Source organism: Homalodisca vitripennis, chromosome 1 (genome assembly GCF_021130785.1).
Source record: "Homalodisca vitripennis isolate AUS2020 chromosome 1, UT_GWSS_2.1, whole genome shotgun sequence".
Classification (NCBI taxonomy): Eukaryota; Metazoa; Arthropoda; class Insecta; order Hemiptera; family Cicadellidae; genus Homalodisca; species Homalodisca vitripennis.
In genome coordinates, this window is record NC_060207.1 from 159438575 (window position 1) to 159462054 (window position 23480).

General features: G+C 41.0%; 1 protein-coding gene across 1 annotated transcript in view; it reads left to right on the forward strand.

The window, feature by feature from the left end:
• The first annotated feature begins 4426 nt into the window (after positions 1-4426).
• The window catches only part of LOC124375201 (leukotriene A-4 hydrolase-like), a 38449-nt gene continuing 19395 nt past the window's right edge, over positions 4427-23480 (forward strand). Inside the window, 3 exon segments of the mRNA XM_046833310.1 lie at positions 4427-4660; positions 10512-10627; positions 11748-11884. Of these exon segments, the coding sequence (XP_046689266.1) occupies positions 4606-4660; positions 10512-10627; positions 11748-11884 (308 nt within the window). The 5' untranslated portion in view covers positions 4427-4605.

Genomic DNA, 23480 nt, shown 5'->3' on the forward strand with positions numbered 1-23480 from the left:
CCTTAATTTTTTATCAATTTCGTAGGCTTTAGCCGCTCTTATAACTTTTTTGTAAATTCTTTTATAATTTCTAAAAAAGATTTTAAATTCCTCATTTTTTGTTGTTATAAAAATTGAATGATAAAATTTTATTTTTTTCCTGGAAGTTAAAATACCGCGAGTAATCCACGTATTCTGTTTGGCAATTTTTTTTTACTCTACTGGTTTTTAAAGGACATGCCAAATTCAGATAAAAGATGAACCTATTGTTGAATCCATTAAACATGTCATCTAGGCAATTATAATCGTCTAGGAAATCCCAGGATTCCAGCGCTAGATGCATTTTCAGTTCATGAATATTTTTTGGTCGCACAACGCGTTTGTATTGGAGCTCCGATGCCCCATCTCCATCCTGCGGACAATCGTCAATAAGAACCTCCTGCGCGAAATGGTCTGAGATGGCCGCATTCAATACAGAAACAGAGACATTCGAGATATTAGTAATTATGTACGTGACTTCCCTTACTCACTCACGGGAAGTCCCTTTACCCTCACTTACAAGTAAGTACGTGACTTCCCTGCTGATGAGTGGCGTTGGAATAATTACGGAATCGTACAAATGTGATGTTATCACGGATGAGTTCAAAGTGCCTGCCCGTATATACGGCAGCAGTACTCATGTGGGACAGTTAGGGAAAATGGTGATCCCAGAACTGAAATCGATGTTCTCTGACGATGAGACGAATCTTATCACTGTTGATGTGAACGCCACTCTAGAGGTCCTGAAGGGCCTGGACGATGAGCTGGGTTCCGTGGGTGTTAGGGAATATCCCCTAGAATGGGCTCTTTTTCATTTGCGGTCCCACCATGACTATAGGCGCAGGGTACAGAAAATGTCAGTTGTGGCAGTGACAGGAACCTGTATTGTTTTGAGCCTGATCCTGCTGTGTGTGTTTTATAGACACTGGACGAAACTTGCCACCTGGTGCCAGAGCTCCAGACTCCGTATACGAGAGAGGAAAGCAGCGACTCTGACCAGTGTGCTGGCGATGAGCGAGGCAGCGATGCCTGATGCTGAGATGGGTGGTGGAGCCCAGACAACTGACGAAATGGGGACTGCAGCCCCAGAAGTAACTACCGCTGGTGAACCATAGATTTGGATACCAGGAGTGTCGTGAGTAAGCTAACCTAACGAGAGACAGAGTGGACAAAACGAATTTTTAATTAACATATACGGGTTAAACTAAATAGAAGCAAAAGGACATTGTGCCAAGACGAACCGCGCACCAGGAGAAGAGCGGCGGGGGACGCCCTGCATATGTCATTGAGATGACAAGATTCTCACAAGAGTTGGAAAACTGTGAAGTGTGAGTAGTAGTATGTGTGAATACGTACTGAATAGACTCGGGAACTGTGGATGAGTTTAGTTCAGTTATATTGGTTGTAACGGGGTTGTAATATTAATCATTAATAATATTAGTAGTAATTTTGAATTATAATAGCGCTATTCAATGTGTAAAATACAAGTAAAGGCTGGTAATGCAGGATTTTCTAATTGGTCCCACATTAATTTGAAAAGTTAGATTTTTGGACAGTAAACAAAAAAAGTGGGGCAAATAATGATAAAGATAATATTTGACGAATGAGGTCGCATCTGATATCCCCAGGAAGGTATGGCCAACCCCCAACCCTAATACCCTATCCTTTCGACTCCACAAGACTGGACTGAGGGTGTCTAGAAGCGAACCCGATAAAAAAAGGTAAGAAACTAATTTCGCAGATGATCACGAGAAAGTGAGTGTTAAATGCCTCGCTGGAGGGATATTCCGGACCCCATCAGCAAGACAGCTGAATTAAGATTACCAGACCTGTCTTGACCTTGTATTATTATAAGTGTTTTATTATAGTAAATTAAGTCCAGTTGAGTTAAGCATGTTAATATTGAGAGATACAAAAGAATACCGAGTTTGTTTCTGAATGAGTTCTTAGAAAATAAATTTTGTAAAGTTATCGTGTAAGGATTGTGTACTTTGTCAAGTTTGTAAAATGTAAAGCTATAATAATAGATCAATGCAATGTAAGAGCATTGTTGTAAGCATGATATTTAATTTAAACTAGATTATGCTGTAGAGGTATGACACAGTGTACTGTAGGTTCCACCGCGCGGAGTTGTTGCTGACGTAGTATCCAGCTGATAGCGGTGACCTACAATCTGAACTGGGGACTTGACACGCGCGAGGAGTGACTGACCTACGGCGGCTCCAAGTGAACGCTTGTGTGCGGCTTAACCAAACCAAGCTAGTAGCGTTCTAATTATACCGGTACTGAACAATTTATTCCTTTTATGAGACACTAACTAATTATTAGAATTTAGAATTTCAGTGCCAAATTATAAATTTTAATCAAACTTTAATTAACCATCAAGGGACTTTGATCCTGCCGTCAAGTCATCCCATACACATAAATTGAAGGTTCTTGAAACCGCCTGTTACATATTATTACAGGTAAACTCTCTTTAAACTGTACTCTCGCTACGTACGAGAATGAATGCTTATAGGTCCATATAAGATATAGAATATAAGTTTAGGTTATAAATATAATGGTGGTTTCAGAAGCCTTCAAGCGTGTCAAAAACACTGATAGAATTAGAAGGTATTTATTTAAGTATCCTTTTAGAAGCTTGATATGTAGGGTATATTATGTATTTCGTTTTTGGTGGATATCTATATTGGTTAAGAGAAATAAGTCATCAATGAGATTGTCATAGTATAATAATAAGAGAGGACTCGGATTGCGTTTTCTTATTTTATATTAAATATTATTTTATGAAATCTCAAATTTTAATATGTTGGCTGAAGAGATAGTCGATTCGCGCTAATGAAGGGTGTAACAATAAAGTACAACATAGTTTTCCAAATTGCCCCTGAGAAATCTGATTCCAGATGTTCTGCGGCTCGTTAGTTAAGTTAGATGTAAGATGTTGGTATCAAGAACGGGCAGTGTGGAACACGTATTTCATAGTTGAATCACATCTGCTGAACAACTGTCGACAACATGCTGAGGCCAGCATGGACTAAAGAAGGGGGGAGTGTAATGCCCCGTTGGTAAATCGTTACCGACAGACAAAATATATGTTAACTATGATTTCAGAATCAATATAGTATATATTTATTGGTCACCTAATTTTTCCATTTTAAAAGAAATCCATTTTCTAAATAATAATAGTTAATTTGACCCGTCACCAACTAAGTAATTTAAGGTTTGAGCCCAGAAACTGGAATCGAATATTATTGCAATAGAAATAGAACAAAGTTATGGAGCTGGAATTGTGCAGCTAGCCTCGTGCTGATACAAATTGCTGACTCCAGGGCTAGCTAGCCTCTCACACAGGCCTAGTCCTTTTTGATTGGCCACGGCCGCTGAGGCGATGACCGCGGCTTGACCTGTTGAGCCGGTGATCGTCAGTCGCGTTCAAAATTATATGTAGTTAACATCTCGGTCCGCGTCCTCTCTATCTATGTAGTTAATGTAACATTGGTTAAAATCATCTTCTAAATTTAATTTGTTTCAAAAGTATTACTTGTATTATTTTGTAGCATGAATTCAATGACCGATTGTATTAGTGAGTAAAGGTTTGGAAATTAAACTTATTTAATCAAATCCAATCGCCACGTGAGTAGTTCTTTTACCTGAGTCAAAGCATCGGAAGTTCTGATTAATTCTTTAAGCGAGTTCAGCGGAGTTACAATTGCTCAGCTAAAAATAAAACACTTAATTTTTGGTCCATGTTAAACATTAGAGAAGAATACTTTTCCTAATGACCAATTAATTGGCCACTGTATTGAAACTTAATAGTGGTTTAGACTAGCTAATGAACTTGTTCAAAGCGTGTGTACGCACAAGAGAAATAGGCGTCCTAAATTTAATTTGAATTAATAATATAAGTATTCTCTCATATTTCCGCTGTTTTTGTTTATCTTAAAATTTCATTTAAGTTACAAGTTAGGTAAAGGTATATATAAGTTAGATTCATAAATGAACTCTAACTCTACTCTTTTCCCTCTAAAATTTAACGTATTTCTAAATCTTTTTGGTTTGTTCCCTTTACGTACCAGTGTATATATTGCTGTATATATTAAGAAGAGAGCAACAGTTATGTTACCAATTATATTATATTCTAAAACAGTTGTAATGGCGATATATAATAGTTCACTTAGACTGGTGATGTCCATGAGTCAATATAAAAGATATTATATCAGTTTTATGTGATATTGAGCATACTCCGACGCTATACGTATTAAAATACCTCCAGCAATTTTTGGAGACAAGTAGAATTAAAATCAAAGGCATTGACTCATATCTTTGGAGTCTAGTCTGCTAGTTAGCACATATGTTTGAAACACTCACGTGATGAAGATTATAAATCACATGACTCTTGAAACAAACCACTACACTTTCACTTGGAAGTTGGTACACTGACTTGCTAACAATATTGTCGTTAATTAAAACTAACCTCAAAAATTCCAATTTTACCGAAAATATTCTATATTTTGTAATTTATTGTTTATATTTATGTTCAGTCTGTATTAAAATAAATAATATTCCTTTATTTTTAACTAAGCTATCATGACATCGGTTGCAACTCTCAGTAAAAACGATCCAAGTTCTTTTTCTAACCCTGGTAAGTTAACCAAACCGATAAGCATAACTTATTAAGCTAATCAAACAGAATGAATACTTGTGATTCTATTAGTTCAATTGTAATACATTACAAAATTGTTTGCACAAACTCAACAATTAGTGTTATTTGAAAGTAAATTTTGATTATCATAGAAAACAGCAGGGCCGTCAGATGAGGGGGAGCAGGGTGAGCCTGATAAGTTTCCCTCTGTGCATCACGGTTTTAGAAGCAGAGAGGGTGATAATAACAGCCACAGTTTAGGTTACTTGTATTATAATACGGAATTACAATAAAAATATATTTAAACCTTTTAATAATGTTGTATTGTTATAATTGGACCAAATGTATAAATGATACTGTTATCATTTAGGCTATATTGTGGAAATGATAAAGTAACCATACTTTTCTTTATCATTAAATCATTAATCTTCACACTAGAGATACTAACTGAACCATGTAGCAGGAGATGCTGGCTAGTGCATATGCACGAGCCAGTCTTCCCTCTCTAATCCACTTGAAAGCATATAGTTACATGCTTACATACATCATATAGTTACAATCCAAACCAAAAGTAGTGCTATCTTATATTGTCAGTGACACCTGGATTTTTTATCGAACTTTACTCGAAGCCAAGAGAGTACAGACTGTTTAAATAGGAAGTGGGAGACCATGGTATCCTCTACAGGCCAAAATGGTTTTGGCTTCCTGCAAAGTGGTTAGGTCTTTTAGATGAGTCAAATACTTTTACTCAGTTAAACTTAATTATACATTTACTTGAGTTCACACTGTATTCGTTCCTTCTTGAGTTTTAATAAACATTTGTCGCACAACAAGAGATCAGATGATCCTGAACGAAGTCATCGGCTAGAGTATAATAAACGGCCACCATCACAATTGAATTATTGATATTCATGATTATCTAAAGTACTGAAATCAAAATGTTGAACCAAAGTACGTATAATATAATATATATATATATATATATATATATATATATATATATATATATATATATATATATATATATAATGAATATTCTCACCTTATCAGTATCACCTGGTCAGAGCCGCAGCTACACATTTTTTCAGGGGGGGCAAGTTCTGAATTTGCCACCCCTTTCCACCAGTTGTAAAAACATCAGTTGTAAAAAAATTGTTTTTGCTACTTCTCCATCAGCATGTAAATAATCCAGAAGTACTTAATAATTATTATTATATTTGTTATTAGCAGTTACCTGTGGCATCGCATGTAATTTTCAAAAGCGTTTAAGAGTGTCCTTCTTAGTAAATTCATTTATGATGGAATCTTATGACAATTTTTTCACTTAAATGTGGGCATATATCTGGTAATTATTATTTTAATGCCCGTGGTTAAGAGATTTAAAAGTCAAATAAAATCTTTACTGGCTTATTTCAGGGTTTGCACGTGTCGAAATATATATTTTTGGTTTCATTAAATTACATATTTGACACTACAGTTGAGTCCCTTTCCTAACATCCCAATCAAGGAAATACAAACAGGTCTCAGAAACCTGCTTTGGCCAAAAATATATACTTCTGGCCGTTTGAATTTACATCCGTTGAAAGATATCTCCAGTGTTTAAGTCGAGTTTTTCTTACTGTCCCATTAAGAAAATATGTATAACTACGAAGGAGTAAAAAGATGGTCTCCGGCCTTTTTACCAACGAACGGTCTAAAAGCGCCTATTCTCACCGTTCATACAGTCTAACACAGTGCCACAGTTAAGTTTGCCTTGTCGTAATAAAGAATATATATATATATATATATATATATATATATATATATGTTGGTTTTCAAGCCCTACTTTTGTCAGAATGTCTACTACTGAGCCTTATAATCTATTTTCGGTCTAAGATGCTTCAAATGCCATATTTGGGTTTGCCTTTTTATTAGGACGAAGAAAATAAATATACTTACATAAGACTGAAAAGTTACTGCGGTTAAATATATCTATTTCAGCTGTTTAAATTCACTTCTTGTCTAATTTATTTACAGTTTCATAGTTGAGTTTGCGTTGTTGCACCTATTAAGAAAATATGTTCACATGTAGGCTTTAGAAGATATAGCCTCAATTTCTGGTCTACAATATTTGTGGTAATATTTTTTATTTTTTACCCCGATCAAAAAAATATAAGCATACAAAAGCTTAAAAAGACTACTTCGGTCGCTTGTGTTCTTCTTCCGGTATATGGGATAGTTTCAGCTATGTTCATTTAAAATTTATAAATAATCGTTTATAAATAAGCTCTGCAAGATGGAATTTTTGTTCTTTTTCAGACCGTAGTCTAGAAAAGAATGAGTCGTTGGGGCATATTTGTATCCATTCCCCTGATTTTCTTGAAATCACAGTAAAAATATCATATACTAAGTCAAAGGAACCACCCAGCTTCGACTACTTTATGTGCAAACATCCACATCTTTGTTCATTTATGTGGCATTTATAATAACATTTAAACAGTATTTCCTATATATCACATAGTGTAATTTGTTGCAGGTGAAATCTGTAATAACAATTTTTTTTTTTTTTTTTTTTTTTTTTTTTTTTTTCTGAGGGAAGAGGACATTTTGTTCCCCGCACTTAGTCCTAAAAGGACCTTTGCGCCTCCCTTACTTTAATTTGTGCCCTCAAAAACCGAGGCTTTTGCAAAAACCAATCAGATTTAAGGGCTCCTGTTCTCTGATGTCCTTGGGGCTGAGGAGATATGCTCCCAAGTATCTTTTCCTAGTCTCTACGATGGCAGGACAATCCAACCAAATGTGCTCTGCTGACTCCTCCTCTTCTCCACAGAGTCTACATTCGCTGCTCCGACTAAGGCCTACCTTCAAAAGGTGCTTCCTCAGAGGGCCATGTCCTGTCAACATTCCCAATATCAGTCTTATATCCTCCTTATTCTGGTCTAGGAGAGCTATCCACCCTTTTGCATAAGGAGAGATAAACATTTTAGATATTCTTAAACCCGAGGCCACTGTGTACTTAGTATTTTCTAAAATTTAAGTGTAAACAAATGTTTTTGTCTGTTTGTTAAGCTTCAGCTAAAGGTGTTTACTGTTAGTTAAATTGGGATTGTTTTTCGTAAATATTATGATTATTATTCCAAATTATAAAGTATTCCAGAAATCTTTTCCGATTTTCTCTCCATAAAAACCTTTATCGGACTCCAAAGAATATTGTAAAAAAGAATTAGCCAAATTGGCCCATACATTTTCGAGATTAGCACTTAGAAACACATTTAACGATTTATTTTTATTTATAAGATTAGAAAGATGAAAACAAACAAAAAAATTAAAAAAAGTTTTTATTTAAATTTTTGTGTTATCCTGATATTCTTCTGCTGGCTACAACACTGTTTGAAAACCACTTAAATATAAAATTTACTATTTACATCTTCTAATGCATTAAAACTGGTGTTAATATCGCTAAAATAACTTATATAATTATAAGGTAAGAGTACGTCACCCACCGTTTCATGTAACATGCTTAACTAACGCCGCATATGTTTATATTTAAGGATAAAACAATTCAAGAAACATAAAGAATTAAATCTAAATCATTATTTTTAAAAAATTTTATTCTTTAACCATAAATATGTATTAAATATTTAAAGTTTCTTCAACCATCAACATTTTGATATTTTACAATTCTAATTACTAGCAAAAACTTGTATGAATTTTAAGACAGGAGTATAACTTTTGAAACTTATCTTGACAGGTTAGAGAAGAGAATCAGTGAACTTTTAAAAGAATTTTTTTGTCATTATTTTTTGTGTTGCTACGGTAGTCTGGCAGTTTGTACTTTCAAAATGAGCAGGCGCTGGCCGCGGTAAATTAACAAAACCTTGAACTCTGTGTTAAAAATTAAACGTTTGAAATAGCGATTTACAAAATTACAAGCCCAGGATAATCGCTTTAATAGCTCTATTTACCGTGATTAAAGTAGACTCTTTTGATCCGCTCAGTCAAGAGTATAAGTTGAGATGGTAATTTAATAACAAACGTTTTAATATAAGTCTAAATTACGTGCTAAAACAGTACGTTTGTACCTATCTTGTGTGAAAATTTTGGTCTTAATTGGGGAATCACAAGTTTCCGAGTTATTTTAAATTTTAAAATTGAAATTTGGTTGGTAACCACCAAAACCGTTTCTGACATAACTGAAATTTATTATTCGTAAATAATCGGTTTTATATGTATAAATGCAGAAATAAACAATCTATTTAATTAATTCCCGCAATTGTAGTTCTGCTAGTTACTTTGTAATTGACTTTAAAAACACGGGAATATGTATTTTGACCCGATAGTAAAGCGATTGGTGCATAGACTAACAGAATTATGCTGTAACAGCAGTTGCAATGCAACGACTGGACCTTCTATAGCTATCATTTTGCCGCCCCTACAATTTTGCCGCCCGGGGCAAACGACCCCCCCTGCCCCTCCTAGCTGTGGCTCTGCACCCGGTATGACAGACCTGTAGAAAAATCCCAGTAACTTTATTGTCTAGTACAATACACCATACCACTACCAGAATAACTAGACAATTTCAAGGTCACGTATCACACGATAATGAAACTGATCAATAACTCATCAGGAGGAAACAGTAGAGACCAACTGAGAGTGGAGAGGAGCACGGTACACCAGATGTGCCAATTTTAATAGTACGAAATCCTATTCCCGCCTTACAAACCAGTGATACAGTTAAAGGGTTAAGTTAGGTTTCCAAAAGTAAAATGCTAAAGTTTGTTGAGTTTAACATTGGGGACACTAAGTGAAATAAAATTCTTGAGAAAATTTAATAGGATTAGGTAATTTAATGTTGTAAATTAAATTGCATGTGAAATAACTTCAATAAAAATTTGGATAACTTTTTAAAGATTGCTTGTTAATATAATGACTTTGTACTAATCTACAAAAATAGATTAAATTATTGTGCCCAAGAGAATAAGTATAAAGGATAAATTTATTTCAGCAAAATGATAGTATCTTTGATCACGGTAGGTGTCTAAGGTAAATCAGATTTCTTTAAGTAATAGAAATTTAGGCTTTTTACTCAAAAAATTTAATTTCTTCAGGCCTGGAATGAAAATGTTGAGATGAAGCTTAAACAGGAAATGGTATCCAATTAATTAATATGAACAATGATAGGATATTGTTGTTTTGTACCCAGACCATCTGGTTTGTTATTGCACTATGTTATGATTTAAAAGAAACAGGTTCAAATCCTGGGGAGGTCCAATCATGTACTTTGACAATAAAAAAAAGCCAGTGCAGTTCAAAGCCGGCATAGCTGACGCTGGGGCTTAAATGAGATATTGTATATATTAATTTATTACAGATGTAATTAGTACATAAACCATTTTCAGTATGAAACATTGTGCTAAATCAGTTGTAATGTTCGAATGTAGGTAACATCTAAATCCAGGTTTAGGTCTAGCTCATTTTCATAGTCAGGTTATCATTTTATTCTGCTATATATTTATTCTTTGGTATTTTTCTATTTGTACCAATGTATTTAAAAAAATAAAGGTAGTACAGAAATAATTACCAAACAAATTAATAGGATCGTGTAACTGAAATTGTTCACACTATACAAAATAACAACAAATCTTACACAAGGTCTATCATAATACCCACAATTAACTTACAATTAATTATGTCACCTGTTTCACACTACTTTGTGTCTATGGAACAGTTAAATAATATTTAGAATACTATACTTGTAGGACTTTATAGTGTCACTATAGGGCATTTTGTGACACATCTTAAGAGCATCTTAACAGACACACCATTATTGTATAGATATCGTGACTGTGCTAATATGAATCCTGTATTTCAGAGGAAGCAGTTGTAACTGCCCTGTTCTTAAACTTGCTGGTAGATTTTTCAAAAAAGATACTATCAGGTGAAGCCAAACTTAGTGTGAAGAAAGTTCAAGCTGGAGTCGACCACTTGGTAAGTATACATGTGTTATTATTATTATTTTGATTAGTGTGACATGTAAACAGGGTGTTATTTTCTACATTAACCTTGCTGATGTAAAAAAAACTTGATTACCCACAATACATGTAGATGAAGTACAATATAAAATAAAAACGTTCTCATTAATGTTCTTTTCAAACAGAGTTTATAAAGATATGAGATAGAGAATTTAATAAAAGGTTAGGTAAATTAAGGGAACACTTTTAAAATATACCAAAAGTGGGGAGAAATGGATAGTAAAATTAAAAATTGATTGTATAAAGTTATAAATATTTTGATTGTTTACTCTTGTAGAGGATGTCGTAAGCAAAATCAAAACTTATTGCTCAAAAAGTTGAGAAATTTATTACGTATATCATGAGAAAAATTCATTGTTTATCTATGAAATGATTTATTAGCCCAACAGAATATTACACTTTTATAAGACTCACCAAGATATATAAACAATAAATAACAATAAAAAAACACTAGTATCATATAGCTAAAACTAAGTGAAGTATGATATTTCAAATCTTAATTATATTCTGGTGAATTTGGACAAAAATCATTAAAGTATAAATTTCAGTTTGAAATATATATTCTTTAATGGGGTTTTTAAAGTCTTTAATGTAGAAATCTCTCGATGCGACAGGTAGTTTATTAAAAAATATTGACTATTTTAACAGAAAGATGTTTTCAAATTGACTGTTCTTTGTTTAAGCACAGGTAGAGAATGACTATTATTAGTGTTATGTAGTTGTGATGGGATATGAAGTGATTGGACTGTATTTTTTTATAAGTTTGAGCTGAAACTTCCATTATGTAAATACTTCTTGCTGTCAAAAATTGAAGATTCAAAATGGTCCCTACATGATTGATTAAATTTTAAATTTCTTAGAATTGCTATCTTTTGAATTTGTTAAATCTGTTCAATAAATAGTGAGCTACCCTAACAAACAATTCCATATCTCTTAATTTAAGAGTTAATACTAAAAATAAAAAGATGTAAATTCAATTAAATACTACTATAAAATAGTATATTATTTCTTTGTTACAGTGTATATTATAAAGTATAGTTTCCAATTTTGTAATGATATTTTATTCTATATTGTAGGCTTTGGACAGCAACGGTTTACATGTGAAGAGAATCATCGATGGAGCGACAGGCCAAGCTCTGGACTTCACTATAAGTGAACCAATAAACATTTTTGGCAGCAAATTGGATATAAAACTTCCCAGCGATAAATCAGAGTAAGATAATTAAATTTCAGTAAAGTTTATGAGTTGTTTTGAGAAAGAGATAGTATCCTTTATTCATAATCTTTGAGGTTAGAATGGTGTCATTACACCGAAGTAAAAATAATAAGAAACTAAACCAAAAAAATAGACAGTGCAATGTGGTTGAAGAGATGTAGATTAGTTATTTGTCTTCCAGTTAAAAAATTCATCTATGGATTAGAAAAGTCGGAGAACAAGACAGGAAATCAGTTTTCTTCTTAATTGCTGCTCTTCTATAGTGTTTTTGATTTCTTAAGTTAGAGCATACTTGGGATGTTTTTCAAAAAGGGTGAGTCAGTGGGTGGGATGTTTGTAATTTTGTGCTACTCTTCTATCATGGGAATGTGTATCGGCTCCTCTTATCAAGTATTTTTGACTTGCATAAATAACTCGTAAGTCGTACAGGGCTACTACAGTCAGTATTCTTTTGCTGTTTGAAGGCACCTCCACTTGATTCTTGTGGACTCAACCCTGTTGGAATATGGATTTGTTTATTCTGTACCGCCATTATCCCTTGTATGTTGACTTTGGAGGAGCTGCCTCAAACATTTATCCCATATTTCAAATTGATTTCGAAGATAGAAAAGTATGTAAATCTTGCCACTTCTATGCTAGCAATGTGCTTTAGTCTTCTTAACATGTTTAAGGCAGAGCTCAGTTTTCCATATACTTGGTCAATCTGTTCATTTGTAAGGGGGTTTTCCCCTCTCTCACTAAACACTTCTATCCCGCGGGAAAACCCACCTCCGCACTAGTCTTTTGTAAGGGGATTCTATCCTGGGTCACTAAAGTAAAATGAGAAACACAGTTTAAGTGAAACACTGGTCTGCTTTATTACATCTATCCCCAGTCTATGTACACTATATACAAATGAGCTCTGATTCCTTAATTCTAATATTTACAACTTGGTGTTCCCATGAGAACTCCCGCACTGGACCTGGAGCTGGATGGCCGAGCTGGGTATCGAACCACGATCTCGTCAGGTGTAGTCCTGGGATCGACTGGTAGCCCCCGTAAGCTCCTTAAACTCCGTTGAAGTGCTCGAGGTCTAGTAGCAGGCTTCGGAGATCAGCATAGCTGTCATGACTCTATGGTCCCCGGTTAAACAGCGGCGTATGATGTCCCCTAGCTCCGTGTCCTCTCGACTGGCTGGCAGACCATCACATCCAAAATCACGACTCCTACGAGTACTTCTGATCAGGTAGCGATCCTGCATCAGAATGAATCTGAAAACATACAAACTCTCTTTATATGTATCAGATAACATGTGGAAGGAGTGGGGGCCATCCCCATCCAACCACATCTGTTACTAATGACATCGGTGGCTCAACACGCCCTTCCGATGTTCCGTGGGCTCAACACGCCCCTGCGGAGATGCCGGTGGCTCAACACGCCCGTCCGACGAGGTACCGGTGGCTCAACACGCCCATGCGGAGATGCCGATGGCTCAACACGCCCGTCCGACGAGGTACCGGTGGCTCAACACGCCCGTCCGGTGTCCCGCGGGCTCAACACGTCCATGCGGGGGTGTCGGGGGCTCAACACGCCCGTCCGACGAGGTACCGGGGGCTCAACACGCCCGTCCGGTGTCCCGCGGGCTCAACACGCCCATGCGGGGGTGTCGGGGGCTCAACACGCCCGGCCGACGAGGTACCGGGGGCTCAACACGCCCGTCCGACGAGGTACCGGGGGCTCAACACACCCGTCCGGTGTTCCGCGGCCTCAACACGCCCATGCGGGGGTGCCGGGGGCGCCACACGCCCGTCCGACGAGGTACCGGGGGCTCAACACGCCTGTCCGGTGTCCCGCGGGCTCAACACGCCCATGCGGAGATGCCGATGGCTCAACACGCCCGTCCGACGAGGTACCGGTGGCTCAACACGCCCGTCCGGTGTCCCGCGGGCTCAACACGTCCATGCGGGGGTGCCGGGGGCTCAACACGCCCGTCCGACGAGGTACCGGGGGCTCAACACGCCCGTCCGGTGTCCCGCGGGCTCAACACGCCCATGCGGGGGTGCCGGGGGCTCAACACGCCCGTCCGACGTGTACCGCGGGCTCAACACGCCCATGCGGGGGTGTCCGGGGGCTCAACACGCCCGTCCGACGAGGTACCGGGGGCTCAACACGCCCGTGCGCGGGTGTCGGGGGCTCAACACGCCCGTCCGACGAGGTACCGGGGGCTCAACACGCCCGTCGGGTGTCCCGCGGGCTCAACACGCCCATGGGGGGGTGTCGGAGGCTCAACACGCCCGTCCGACGAGATACCCGGGGCTCAACACGCCCGTCCGACGAGGTACCGGGGGCTCAACACGCCCGTCCGGTGTCCCGCGGGCTCAACACGCCCATGCGGGGGTGCCGGGGGCTCAAACACGCCCGTCCGTCCGGTGTCCCGCGGGCTCAACACGCCCCATGCGGGGGTGCCGGGGGCTCAACACGCCCGTCCGACGAGGTACCGGGGGCTCAACACGCCCGTCCGGTGTCCCGCGGGCTCAACACGCCCATGCGGGGGTGCCGGGGGCTCAACACGCCCGTCCGGTGTCCCGCGGGCTCAACACGCCCATGCGCGGGTGTCGGGGGGCTCAACACGCCCGTCCGACGAGGTACCGCGGGCTCAACACGCCCATGCGGGGGTGCCGGGGGCTCAACACGCCCGTCCGACGAGGTACCGGGGGCTCAACACGCCCGTCCGGTGTCCCGCGGGCTCAACACGCCCATGCGGGGGTGTCGGGGGCTCAACACGCCCGTCCGACGAGGTACCGGGGGCTCAACACGCCCGTCCGGTGTCCCGGGGCTCAACACGCCCATGCGGGGGTGTCGGGGGCTCAACACGCCCGTCGGGTGTCCCGCGGGCTCAACACGCCCAGGGGGGGTGTCGGAGGCTCAACACGCCCGTCCGACGAGATACCCGGGGCTCAACACGCCCGTCCGACGAGGTACCGGGGGCTCAACACGCCCGTCCGGTGTCCCGCGGGCTCAACACGCCCAGTGGGGGGGGAGGGTGTCGGAGGCTTAAACACGCCTGTCCGACGAGATACCCGGGGCTCAACACGCCCGTCCGACGAGGTACCGGGGGCTCAACACGCCCGTCCGGTGTCCCGCGGGCTCAACACGCCCATGCGGGGGTGCCGGGGGCTCAACACGCCCGTCCGGTGTCCCGCGGGCTCAACACGCCCATGCGGGGGTGTCGGGGCTCAACACGCCCGTCCGACGAGGTACCGGGGGCTCAACACGCCCGTCCGGTGTCCCGCGGGCTCAACACGCCCATGCGGGGGTGTCGGGGGCTCAACACGCCCGTCCGACGAGTCCCGCGGGCTCAACACGCCCGTCCATGCGGGGGTGCCGGGGGCTCAACACGCCCGTCCGGTGTCCCGCGGGCTCAACACGCCCATGCGGGGGTGCCGGGGGCTCAACACGCCCGTCCGACGAGGTACCGGGGGCTCAACACGCCCGTCCGGTGTCCCGCGGGCTCAACACGCCCATGCGGGGGTGCCGGGGGCTCAACACGCCCGTCCGGTGTCCCGCGGGCTCAACACGCCCATGCGGGGGTGTCGGGGGCTCAACACGCCCGTCCGACGAGGTACCGGGGGCTCAACACGCCCGTCCGGTGTCCCGCGGGCTCAACACGCCCATGCGGGGTGTCGGGGGCTCAACACGCCCGTCCGACGAGGTACCGGGGGCTCAACACGCCCGTCCGACGAGGTTGCCGGGGGCTCAACACGCCCGTCCGGTGTCCCGCGGGCTCAACACGCCCATGCGGGGGTGCCGGGGGCTCAACACGCCCGTCCGACGAGGTACCGGGGGCTCAACACGCCCGTCCGGTGTCCCGCGGGCTCAACACGCCCATGCGGGGTGTCCCGGGGGCTCAACACGCCCGTCCGACGAGGTACCGGGGGCTCAACACGCCCGTCCGGTGTCCCGCGGGCTCAACACGCCCATGCGGGGGTGTCGGGGGGCTCAACACGCCCGTCCGGTGTCCCGCGGGCTCAACACGCCCATGCGGGGGTGCCGGGGGCTCAACACGCCCGTCCGACGAGGTACCGGGGGCTCAACACGCCCGTCCGGTGTCCCGCGGGCTCAACACGCCCATGCGGGGGTGCCGGGGGCTCAACACGCCCGTCCGACGAGGTACCGGGGGCTCAACACGCCCGTCCGGTGTCCCGCGGGCTCAACACGCCCGTCCGGTGTCCCGCGGGCTCAACACGCCCATGCGGGGGTGTCGGGGGCTCAACACGCCCGTCCGACGAGGTACCGGGGCTCAACACGCCCATGCGGGGGTGCCGGGGCTCAACACGCCCGTCCGACGAGGTACCGGGGGCTCAACACGCCCGTCCGGTGTCCCGCGGGCTCAACACGCCCATGCGGGGGTGCCGGGGGCTCAACACGCCCGTCCGACGAGGTACCGGGGGCTCAACACGCCCGTCCGGTGTCCCGCGGGCTCAACACGCCCATGCGGGGGTGCCGGGGGCTCAACACGCCCGTCCGGTGTCCCGCGGGCTCAACACGCCCATGCGGGGGTGCCGGGGGGCTCAACACGCCCGTCCGGTGTCCCGCGGGCTCAACACGCCCATGCGGGGGTGCCGGGGGCTCAACACGCCCGTCCGACGAGGTACCGGGGGCTCAACACGCCCGTCCGGTGTCCCGCGGGCTCAACACGCCCATGCGGGGGTGCGGGGGCTCAACACGCCCGTCCTGTGTCCCGCGGGCTCAACACGCCCATGCGGGGTACGGGGGCTCAACACGCCCGTCCGACGAGGTACCGGGGGCTCAACACGCCCGTCCGGTGTCCCGCGGGCTCAACACGCCCATGCGGGGGTGCCGGGGGCTCAACACGCCCGTCCGACGAGGTACCGGGGGCTCAACACGCCCGTCCGGTGTCCCGCGGGCTCAACACGCCCATGCGGGGGTGCCGGGGGCTCAACACGCCCGTCCGACGTGTACCGGGGGCTCAACACGCCCGTCCGGTGTCCCGCGGGCTCAACACGCCCGTCCGGTGTCCCGCGGGCTCAACACGCCCATGCGGGGTGTCGGGGGCTCAACACGCCCGTCCGACGAGGTACCGCGGACTCAACACGCCCATGCGGGGGTGCCGGGGGCTCAACACGCCCGTCCGACGAGGTACCGGGGGCTCAACACGCCCGTCCGGTGTCCCGCGGGCTCAACACGCCCATGCGGGGGTGTCCGGGGGCTCAACACGCCCGTCCGGTGTCCCGCGGGCTCAACACGCCCATGCGGGGGTGCCGGGGGCTCAACACGCCCGTCCGACGTGGTACCGGGCGCTCAACACGCCCGTCCGGTGTCCCGCGGGCTCATCACGCCCATGCGGGGGTGTCGGGGGCTCAACACGCCCGTCCGACAAGGTACCGGGGGCTCAACACGCCCATGCGGGGGTGTCGGGGGCTAACACGCCCGTCCGACGAGGTACCGGGGGCTCACCACGGCTGTCCGACGAGGTACTGGGGGCTCAACACGCCCGTCCGGTGTCCCGCGGGCTCAACACGCCCATGCGGGGATGTCGGGGGCTCAACACGCCCGTCCGACTGGTCAGGCCGCTCGGGCCCGACTGCCTTGCCAGCTCCACGCCTCCTGCTTATCTAGTGAAAGAGTTTTGGTGGGGGTTGCCTGTTATGGTGGGGGCTGGCAAGCAGTAGGGTATTGCTTGATTTATTATACATTTCTAATCCCACCCACACAAATTGTCTCATCTCTTTCGACCTTCTACGCCCAAGTACGGCCTTTCCCCCGTTACTACTTGGGGACTCAAACACTTCGTTACACATTCCAGGAGAGAGTTTTGCCTACAACTACTCGAATGTATTTTGCACTTTTCACCCGTTCCACCGTAGTTCCAGTACTCCCATCTTTTCTTTTTCCTAATATTCTTTGCCGAGTCTTTGTGTTGTTTAATACTAGGTCATTGGCCTGAGAGTACTCTATTGTCATATTTATTGCAATGTATGATTCTATTTCCAAGTGTAGGGGAGTACAGTTTTTAGTAAGAATACGGTATATCATCTGCATACACATAGAGCAGACTTTATATATATGTATATATACACATAACGTATCTATGATGGGAAGGGTTAGTTCAGTGTAAATGTTTAGTTTAGCTCTAGTTCACTTTCTGTTTAGTGCAGCATCTGAAATCTTATACTGTCACAGACTTCATGCCTGGAATTAGAGTCATGTACGTCTGAGGATATCCAAAAAAAGTCGGTTGGCAATGAAGAAGCTCAAATCAAACTCTTTTTCATCATTTCAACATCAGAGACACCTAGAATAAAAAATCAAGTGTAGTCTAGGTGAAGAGGTGTTCTCATTGAACTCTTCTGTGTCTTAGTTGTGTATCTTATGAGACAATGACAATACTTGATTTTATTGCACAGGTGTCTTTGATATCGAAACCATAAGTATGGTTTTTCAAATAAGATTACTAAACAGATTATCAGTGTCATAGCTGAACCACTAACTTATCTATTTAATTGAATGTTAATTGAAGGCACATTTCCTCAATGTTTAAAAATAGCAAAAGTAATTCCCATCTATAAGAAGGGTGATAAAACAAACCCTTCCAGTTATCATCCCATATCTTTAATACCTATTTTTAGCAAAATATTTGAATATTGTATCAAAAACCAATTACAAAACTTTTTCATGCTAAATGGTCTGTTATGTAAAGAGCAGTTTTGGTTTTTACCAGGACTGAATACTACAAAAGCTGTAGAAACTCTAGTTGGTAATGTTATTCATAATTTTGAGTATAAAACAACATCATCTGCAACCTTAATTGATTTGTCTAAAGCCTTCGACAGCATACCTCATGAGTTACTTATAAGTAAACTTTATTGCTATGGTGTGCAAGGTAGTGAGTTGAATTTGTTGGTATCTTATTTGAAAAATAGAAAACAAATGGTTGTTCAGGGTTCTAATTCGTCTCTCATAAAAACAATTCAAATTGGTGTGCCACAAGGCTCAGTTTTAGGTCCTTTTTTATTTATCGTTGCAGTTAATGATTTTCCTTTCAATTTACCCTGTATGTCAGTTTTGTTTGTTGATGATACTACTCTTCTAAATCACCATAGTACACTTAATGGTTTAATAAAACAACAAGAAAATGCAATGAAGGTAGCAACTGAGTGGTTTCAGGCTAACAGGCTTGTTGTAAACAATAGCAAAACAGAAAATATAATTTTTTCAATGGACAATGTAATTTACAAATGTTTTAAGCCTGTTAAACTATTAGGAATCTTTTTAGACAGTAGACTAAGCTGGGAAAGCCATATAGAAAATCTTTGTACTAAATTGGCGAGAGTAATTTTCCTATTGCGCAAATTGAAACTCTGCATCACGGAAGAAATGCTAATAACCTCCTACTATGCCTTTTTCCACTCCCACTTAGTCTATGGAATTATTTTATGGGGAAATAGTTGCCATTCAAATAAAGTGTTTGTCTGGCAAAAAAAAAACAATAAAAATTATAAAAAATCTTAATGAAAGGGAATCTTGCCTGCAAGCTTTTAGGGACTTAAATATCATGACGTTGCCCTGTTTGTATATATATTATTGTTTACTGGATGTGAAAACAAATATGCAAAATTATACTGTTAGAAAAACTATACATACTTATAAAACTAGAAAAAAGTACATGTTAGAGCTGCCATGGACCAGGCTTGAAAAAAACAAAAGGTAGTCACATCTATATGAAAATAAAACTATTTAATAAATTACCAAAAGGAGGATGGATTGTAAATATAAATAGGTTTAAACGAGTTGTAAGCAAAGGGCTTAAAGAAAAGGCATTTTACTCTGTGAATGAATATTTGGCCTGTGATATTAGCTCCTTAAGTTTATAATTTTGTCTAGTCAAGTTTTAAGTTTTAACTTTTATTTTATAGTTTGGAGATTTTATGTTTTAACCACCTGACTTACATATTTTAAATATTTATATTGTTACATTTTTCATTGGGTTTTAATTGTATGTGTTATTTGTGTTTCTTATCCAGTCTGTCTTTTTTATATACTTTACCCCACAATGCTTTCTTATTTCTTAAATAATTTTATACAACCACTCTCTATTTATACCAATTATTAGTTTTGTAAGTTCTTATGTCTTTTGCAACATTCCTGTTAATTTTAAAATAAGTCTCCAATTCTAAAATTGTTAATTTTTTAAGTATTACTGCCCAATAATGTGACGAAGTCTATTGTAACTTATTACGTTGCTTAATGACTAATAAAGACATCTTGAATCTTGAATCATGAAAAAGAGTTCTTTTGAGCTTCTTCATTACCAAAATCTTTTGGTTCTTTTCAGGCGTACATGACTCCAGATTTTAGGAGTCTGTGACAGCGTCAGATTTCAGATGGTGCACTAAGCGGAAGGTTGACTGGAGCTAAACTTAACATTCACTTTTGATATTTACTGAAAAAGAGCCGCTGATTATATTATTGTAATATAACAATGTCCTGATGTATTGCTTTCTGTATATTAACGAGAAAACATGGGTGATGGTGTTGTACGTTAATGGATGTTGACTGACACCCATAAAAATCGCCAGATGGCTCCATCTTTGACATTTCTGAAACTGATCCTTCAATTTGACATTCAGCCATCTTTAAACTTTTGACGCAATTCACGATCATTTATAATGTTTTCTCCATAAACATGACACATTCTTGAATGGATATCTGTTACATATTCCCGTTTGCTTGCAGGAAATAAATAAAACTCACCAATTTACATTTAGCGGGAAAATCAATAGAAGTGGCCATGTTTATGCAGCTCAGTGTAAACTAGCTATTTGAACTAGACAGTGACAAATGTTGTAGCAGGGGAAATGAGCGATTGACTACTGTGCACACCGCGGATCTGCCTCATGTCTAACCATCATGGCGTGAGATTAAAGGTTAAACAATCCTCGATAATATCTACTTGGGGCAAACAGTTGTTTAAGACTAACGTGGATTCTTACCTCTACATCCATTTTAGAACTGAGTCCGTGGTTGAATTTTGTGTTGGCTGACCCCTGCTTATGTTAACAACATGTAAGGAACATTTGCCAATTCACTCTGCCAATCAAAGTCTGTGTTCTATATGCTTAAATATGGAGCTTGTTTACAAGTTTAAGATCAAACTGTAGATTGTTGTCATACTCTGAAGTTCCTTATGTAGGCAGCCTTTCCTACTTTCAAATATTATTTTTCAAAACAATCATACTTTGATTTATCTGAATTTATTTATTTATTTATAATAAATAAATAGTTTAGAATAGTTACAATCCTACATTTGATAAATTCTGATAACTTGCATACTATAATAATGAGATATAATCTTGAAGACTAAATAATATTAGAGTAAAAACACTGATTTAACATAGGTTTTCAAATATTGTATACCCGATATAAAATGTTTGATAACATTGAAATTCATATGTTGATCCAATGTGAAAATAAAATATTACTACCAAAAGAGTTAGTACTTTGTAGTAGTAAATTTAATTCACTCCATATAACTAATTTTTTTACAAATTTAGGGAAAATATTCTGGCTTAAAAAAATACTATTAATTTACCCTCGTTGAACAATTTATATATAATAATTCATAAAAAGATCAGTTGGTGTATTTACAAAACTTTATATATGTAGGTTCCTTAATAAATTAGACTACTTTTATACATTTGGGATTTTCTTTACATTTATTATTATACAAAAGTAATGCTTGAAAGTAAAATTTTTATTTCATTTCATTTATCTCTTTTCAAAAATATTTTATTTATTGTTTTATTTAACCTATTATATCTATATTTTCAGATAAAAAAACAATATGTAACAATATACAAGTAGAATGGATATTGTAAAAGTGTGCCGATTAAAAAAATATCTTACTGAGTGTTGAAAATGGGTGGACCAATTGAATATTTACCGTTGTACAGATCAAGAATTAATGTATACTTTTTAATGTCTTACCATTGTTTTGGAAAAAATTAAGCTCAATATTATAAGGAAACTAAGCTAACTTTAAAGCAACACATTGTTTAATGATAGAAGACAGCTGAGAGACAGCTGCCCTCTGTGTTCAAGAGCAGTGGCGTAGCTAAGGGGGGGGTCCAGGGGGTCCGGACCCCCCCCCCCCCCCGAAATTTCAAGACATATTAAAAAATAAAGCATGGAGCAGGAGAAAAAAGGAGAGTTATCATTACTCTTGTCTACAAACATTAAATTGATTGATTTAATTGAAAGTGACCGTTGTTAAAAATATAATTGTCCTTTTGTTTAAATCATAAAGTATCAAACGATACTTTTTGGGCTCGGCCTTTCGGATAGTGTAGTAAAATCACGGTATTTCTATAGGGCGCGGTCACGTAACGTCGCAAAGTAACCTGAAACCGTAACACGGCGAACAGTTTAAATTAGTGACCACTTCGTTCAAAATCTTGGGGACGTAAAATAACTGCTTAGAATTAAGTTACGGCATTGATTTTTTTAGTGTCATTAAACTGTAGACGTGTATACAATTATCGAAAAAATATAAAAAATCACTTTCAGTCGGAAAATACACTTGTGGAAAAACTCTACTGATTAGAACTTTAACTAATTTGGACTTCAGTGATTGAGGTAAACGTGGTATTTTCAATTGACTTAGGACGGCGAGTTTTGTTATCATTAAACTGTACAGTGTACCTATAGTCCTGTCATTTTAGGTTTTTTAAACCTCAATCTGCGGAAAAATTTCTAGTGAGCTGAATTTTTGGTATACCCCTTCATTATGGCGTTTTAACGAAGATGGGAAAAAATCGACATGGATATCGTGCTGGCTAAAAAAGTTTATAAGGGTCAAAATGTTACGAAGATCAGTTTTTCGCGAATATCTCGCGACCTATGGCTCGGAGGTCAATAAAAGATTATTATAAAAATTATTTCTCATACGATTATCTACAAAAAAATGGTCTCTTGCATTTTTCTGTAAAAATCAACCGTTTTCGGACTAGAGTGCTGAGAAAGCGAGTAGAAGGCACTCACATAGGGTATTTTATACCGTATACATATAAGGCGTCAACTCTATTGCTTTTTTCAATGTATTTAAGTTTTCCTTAACACTTCTAACTTACACTCGTCGGGAGTCTTGTGACGAATATACTTATATTATAAACGGTTTGGAACTTAGTAAAATCTACTACATATAATATAAATGACCTCCACTGGCAGATGTTATGTTCTTTATTGTTTTGAGACTCGTCCCTTTATACCTGCTACTGCCTCTCGGACTGAGTTTAGCTCAGTGGACAAATATTTCTTGAGTGTTTTAGACGTTATTTTCGTAGTTTTGTGCTCTTGAGCAGTTTTCATAATGAGTGATAAATGTTTCATATGTAATGGATCGTTATCTACTGGTGACGTAGTAGAAGTTAGACGTGGTCTACAAACATTAAAAAATGCTAGTGTCGCTAGAAGTGATGGTAACATTGAATATTTGAATACTGTAACATTTGTAAATGTTCACAGTAATTGTCGTAAAATTTTATACGAACAATTTGACGTCTTCAAACGACGTCAAGAAGGAGCCGAGTACATC